The 4,897-nt window shown below is 35.2% G+C and overlaps 1 protein-coding gene across 1 annotated transcript; it reads right to left on the bottom strand.

Annotated features, from left to right (window-relative positions):
* Positions 1 to 817: 817 nt before the first annotated feature.
* On the bottom strand, positions 818 to 3,035 carry LOC104214610 (PLASMODESMATA CALLOSE-BINDING PROTEIN 5-like). The gene is made up of 3 exons (XM_009764305.2): positions 2,296 to 3,035; positions 2,162 to 2,189; positions 818 to 1,401 (listed from the first exon to the last, which is right to left on the bottom strand). Exons 1-3 carry the CDS (start codon positions 2,633 to 2,635, stop codon positions 1,257 to 1,259), a joined length of 513 nt encoding a protein of 170 aa, XP_009762607.1. The 5' UTR covers positions 2,636 to 3,035; the 3' UTR covers positions 818 to 1,256.
* Positions 3,036 to 4,897: the final 1,862 nt, after the last annotated feature.

Below are 4,897 nucleotides of genomic sequence, written 5' to 3'. Positions count from 1 at the left end.
GAGGGGAGGGGTGGGTTGGGATTCTTGTTTTTCTTTTATTCAGCTTTATTTCTCTAAAGTCTTTTTTTAATTGTTAATAAATCCACGTGTCTCCATCTTATTGGTTACCCTGGCGTGTGAATTTCACGCATCTATTACGTATGGATGCCTAAAAATTTTGTGTCTAAATGATACAGTAAATACATGGTTAAAATGTTCAAATGAAACAAACTTTAGATAAAGTGTCTAAATGAAAGATCGTGCCAACTTTAAGTGTCTCCGTATGTATTCGGCCTTTTTTTTAGTGATATGATGAAAATGACTAGTTATTCACTAGCACCAGGAATGACATACTATGTTGACACAATTTATTGTAAAGAAAGATGCACCTCAGCCTTGCACGTACAGTTAGGTCTCATTGGGACTAAACAAAGAGTTCGTTTGATAGAATGTATTCGGGGAAAATAATATACTCCCTCCGTTCCAATTTATGTGAACTTGTTTGACTGGGCACGGAGTTTAAGAAAAAAATGAAGACTTTTGGAATTTGTGGTCCTAAACAAGTCCAAATGGGGCCCCGAGTATTTGTGTGGTTATAAAAGCTTCTCATTAAGGGTAGAGTTGTAACTTTAAGCTAAATTGTTACCAAATTTAGAAAGGGTTCATTCTTTTTGGAACGGACCAAAAAGGAAATAGGTTCACATAAACTGGAACAGAGGGAATATGTATTAATCCCTTATTTGGTAGTATTTTTTAATTTATTTGGTATTATCCTATGTACAACTAATACATAGCAAACCATGGCATTAGTAATACCATAGTTTTTAATACATGGATAAGCATGTAAACACCCCTATGCAATGCATGTTATTTTTAATACACCAAACAAACCAAACAAATGTATAAGAGATATACCAACATAACTAATCTCAAGATTACTAATACACCTTATTCAGTACTATTCTTATACACCCTACCAAACGACCCTAAGTAACTGGAACTCATTTTAAAGATGAATGCTCAGATTTACAATGGCAGTTCAGACTTGCAATCAAGGAGAAAGTTCTAATTGCAATTTCTAAAGTTAGAATTACATACCGCATCTTGATTAACAAATAAGAAGACATATTTTTAGGATATTTCTTCAATTCTGGCCTCTATGATTACGGAGAGCCCGTGGAACCAACATCACTTACCTGCAGCAGCTCTTGAGCTGCCCAACAAAACTGTTTGAATTACACTACATACAGTGGGACTGAGACTAGATTCTTACGTTGTCACAAAATCAGCAGACTTGAAAACAGCAAATTGATTGCCATCAAGATATAGATCCTGGGAATATAACTGCTGCTACTCAAATCTTCTGAAGCCGGACCTAATCCCACATTCGTTGACCCACTAAAATTTCCACTCCCATTTTTGCTGCACAACGATGCACAAAGATACCTCAAAAACTGAAGTCTATACCGGAGATCATAAAGCAACACCAAAATACTACAGAGAAGATAGATAGTTTCTAATGGTTTGAGAAAATCCTACAGATAAATGTGATAAAACTTGCGATATATGTAGTGTTTTATCCGATTCAACTGGATTATAGAATAAGAATATGATTAGCACATTCTTTCTGATCCTATCCAGCAAAATTAAGCACCACATCAAGCATAACCAAAAAACCAACCAAAGAAGGCTCTCATGACTCAGAGGCGGACCTATGCCAACAATTTCATGTATATATGTATATGTCTTAAGAAAATAATGATATATTAGTAGTTGACACCCTACATATGATGCATATTTTAGTTAAATCCAAAAGTGTACCTCCGAACTTCAAATTCTAAGTCCAGCTCTGTCTCATGTTACACGCCAAATTAGTTTCTAATTAATAAGGCCTATATAAGAGCAGAGCCATAATAACAACCTTAAAGCATATAGCAAATCTTCTTCATTCTTTTTTCGCAAAGTTAAGTTGATATCCTCGAACCTGAATCAAATATAAGCTTTTATTCTATTTTGATTGATTCTAATACTATTCCATTTTCATTTTTAAAAATGATTAATTACCATATAAAACTCTATTTACTCTACTTTAAGTTTTACTCATAAGATTTAGTAATATACTAATAAATAATTCACATTTAAGGCAACAGTAAGATCTTCTAGCACAATCGATAACAGTTACCTGGATGGAAATTTACATCCACCATGACCTGAAAAAAGTTTATACAACAAAAACAGAAATCAGAAAAACAAATTAAATAACAATTTCAGTAACGAAATTATACGGAAATGAAAATTGAAAAGTAAAGTACTCACTGGGATTTATAGAAATGAGAGCAGCGTTGTTATCGAAATTACAAGCATCCTCAGTCATACCATGCCTGATGAAGTAATCATTGAAAGCATACGACGCCGTTTTCTGGATGTCGGAAGCGTCATAGCAAGGTTCACCGGGCTGAATAGGCCCACAATTAGCACCTCCAGGCCCACAAGCCCAATCAATCGCCGATTGAAGTGCAGCATCTTCTGCGTTGTTCTTTGCCACACACCACAACTGAACCGTCCCCCCTCCGCCGCCGCCGCCGCCGCCTTGGGCAGCACAAAGGGTGGAGATTAGAGAGAATAGAAGGAGTGAAAGTGAGAATTTGGGAGACATTTGTTTTGTTCAGTTACAGGAATTGTGATAGAGAATGAAATGTAAATATGGAGGTGGCCGTTTAAGAAACGGTTATATAAATATAAATATGAAGAAATTGTAGTTAATGAATAGAGACTCAGAATTTGACCGTTGGTTTTGTAATAGATAGAGATCTGAGAAGTGCTAAGAAAAGACTGGAGAAGGCTAGAGAATAGAGAGTGATTGTTCAGACTTTTTTTTTCTAAACAAGACAAGAATGTACACACACAATACACTCACTATGTGAGTTATTGGTTTCATTTGTTGGAATCCAAGTATGACTATTGTCTTCCTTTTTTCCCAAATAGGAAGTTATAAAGCTTTTTTCTGAAGGGAAAAGAAAAGGCAAAGAGGTAATAGGGCACTCCGACTCAAAGCTAAGTTCTACCAAGTGGTTGCTAGATTGATTATATTATATTTGATTGAGTGTTAGCCCATCAAAATCTTTCTTGTTCAAAAAAATGAAAATAGCGGAAATGACGATGGTGAGATGAGTGTGTGGGCATACTGTGAAAGATATAATTAGGAATGAAGACATTCAGGATAAGGTGTGAGTGACCTTCGTGGTAAACAAGATGTGAGAAGCGAGGTAGAGATTGTTCGAAAATGTGAAGAGTAGATGCACAAATTCCCTGGTGAGTAGGTGTGAGAGGTTAGCTATGGTGGGGCAAAGGAGGGTAGAGGTAGGCCGAGAAGTATTGGAGAGGTGTGATTAGACAAGACTTGACATATTTTCAGCTTGCCGAGGATACAATTCTCGATAGGAGGGTGTGTAGATCGGGAATTAGGGTAGTAGGTTATGTAAGTAGTCGAGAGTAATTCTTTTTCGTACCTGTATTGCTTTTTTGTACCCGTAGTACTAGTATATTATTGTATTTTCTATTGTTAAATTTCTAATACTATTTGACGTTTCTAGTTTCGGTTATCTTTCTCTAGCTGTAGTTACTGCTTCCTTTTACTTAGATTTTCTTTAGTCGTATTTTTTTATCTAAATTGTTGTGGTTATATTTTTCTTGAGTCGAAGGTTATGGAAAATAGCATATCTACCTTCACAAGGCAGATCCTACTTGTGAGATTATACTGAATATGTTATTGTAATAGTTTTCAAAGCCGAAATCAACTTAAACACGCGCCATGCCTGATTAATTTTTTTTTAATAAACAGAAAGAAAAATAAAGTTTAAAGACCAAAACCGCAATGGTGTTTCTTTCTAGACTTTACCACCACAACAGATAAAATATGAAAAAGAGAAAGCGAGTCGCGTTTTCTTTTTCCACCGACACCAACTTTGAAGAGGAGAAAAGTGAAGCAAAAACAAAAGGGTGCAAAAATGGGAAATCAGATATTCGAGTATAGTTTTATCTTTATTACCAATTAAGTGCATGGTTCGTCTTCTTCCCTTTTTTCCTTCTCGTTCCTTTAATTCATGGACCCCTCCACCCAATAAAATAAGAAAAGTAATGAGTACGTTTCTTGTATAAAAGAAAATCAATCGGCACATTTGGAAGTTGGAACAATGAAGTTTCTCTCCAAGTTATGAGGAAAGTTGTGGTAGGGTGTTAAGTACTTTTTCCTTCTTAATTGGTCAGAGGTATTTTTTCTTTCTTAATCAGAGGTCTCGGATTAAAATCTTGGGTATGTATTTGTTAAGGAGTACTTTACTCCTAATATAAAATTTTAGCGCAAATTAATTAGGCCCCAATGCGATTACCCAACACTAGGTGAAAAGCCAAAAAAAAAAAAAGTTTCTATCTAAATTTTCGTTTTCACTCTCAAAATTAAGACCAGTTTGAATGTGAAAAATCATCATGTAATTAGTCAACAGAGGTTACAATAAGAATAATTACATCTAAATTCAACCTTGCAAAATCATCCAGAAATTGTTACAATTTTCTGTTTGTATGCTTGATTTTGATGTTGCTGGTTGCCCTTAACTTATTCACTCGGTTGCTGTCTCAAATAAGTCAAGTTCAAGTGAAGTTCCTTTTTATAGTTCTATGTTTAGAGTATAAATTATTATCGACCTAATCTTTAACCAATTTCTATACCTGATATTTCTTAAAACCTTGCCTTTCCTCTTTACTGCTATCTTTTCTTCGCTTATTCTCCAGTTGATTGCCTCATTGAAGTTGACTGGGATCTTGATTAAGGTAATAAAACTACTAGAATTCGAATGCGTGACACTACGACCTGAATTGTGTCTTATTGACTACTGGGTTGTATCACCTGTCCCCTGGTGGG

Source organism: Nicotiana sylvestris, chromosome 7, assembly GCF_000393655.2.
Source record: "Nicotiana sylvestris chromosome 7, ASM39365v2, whole genome shotgun sequence".
NCBI classification, from domain to species: domain Eukaryota; kingdom Viridiplantae; phylum Streptophyta; class Magnoliopsida; order Solanales; family Solanaceae; genus Nicotiana; species Nicotiana sylvestris.
This window is presented reverse-complemented; position numbering and strand designations above follow the sequence as displayed.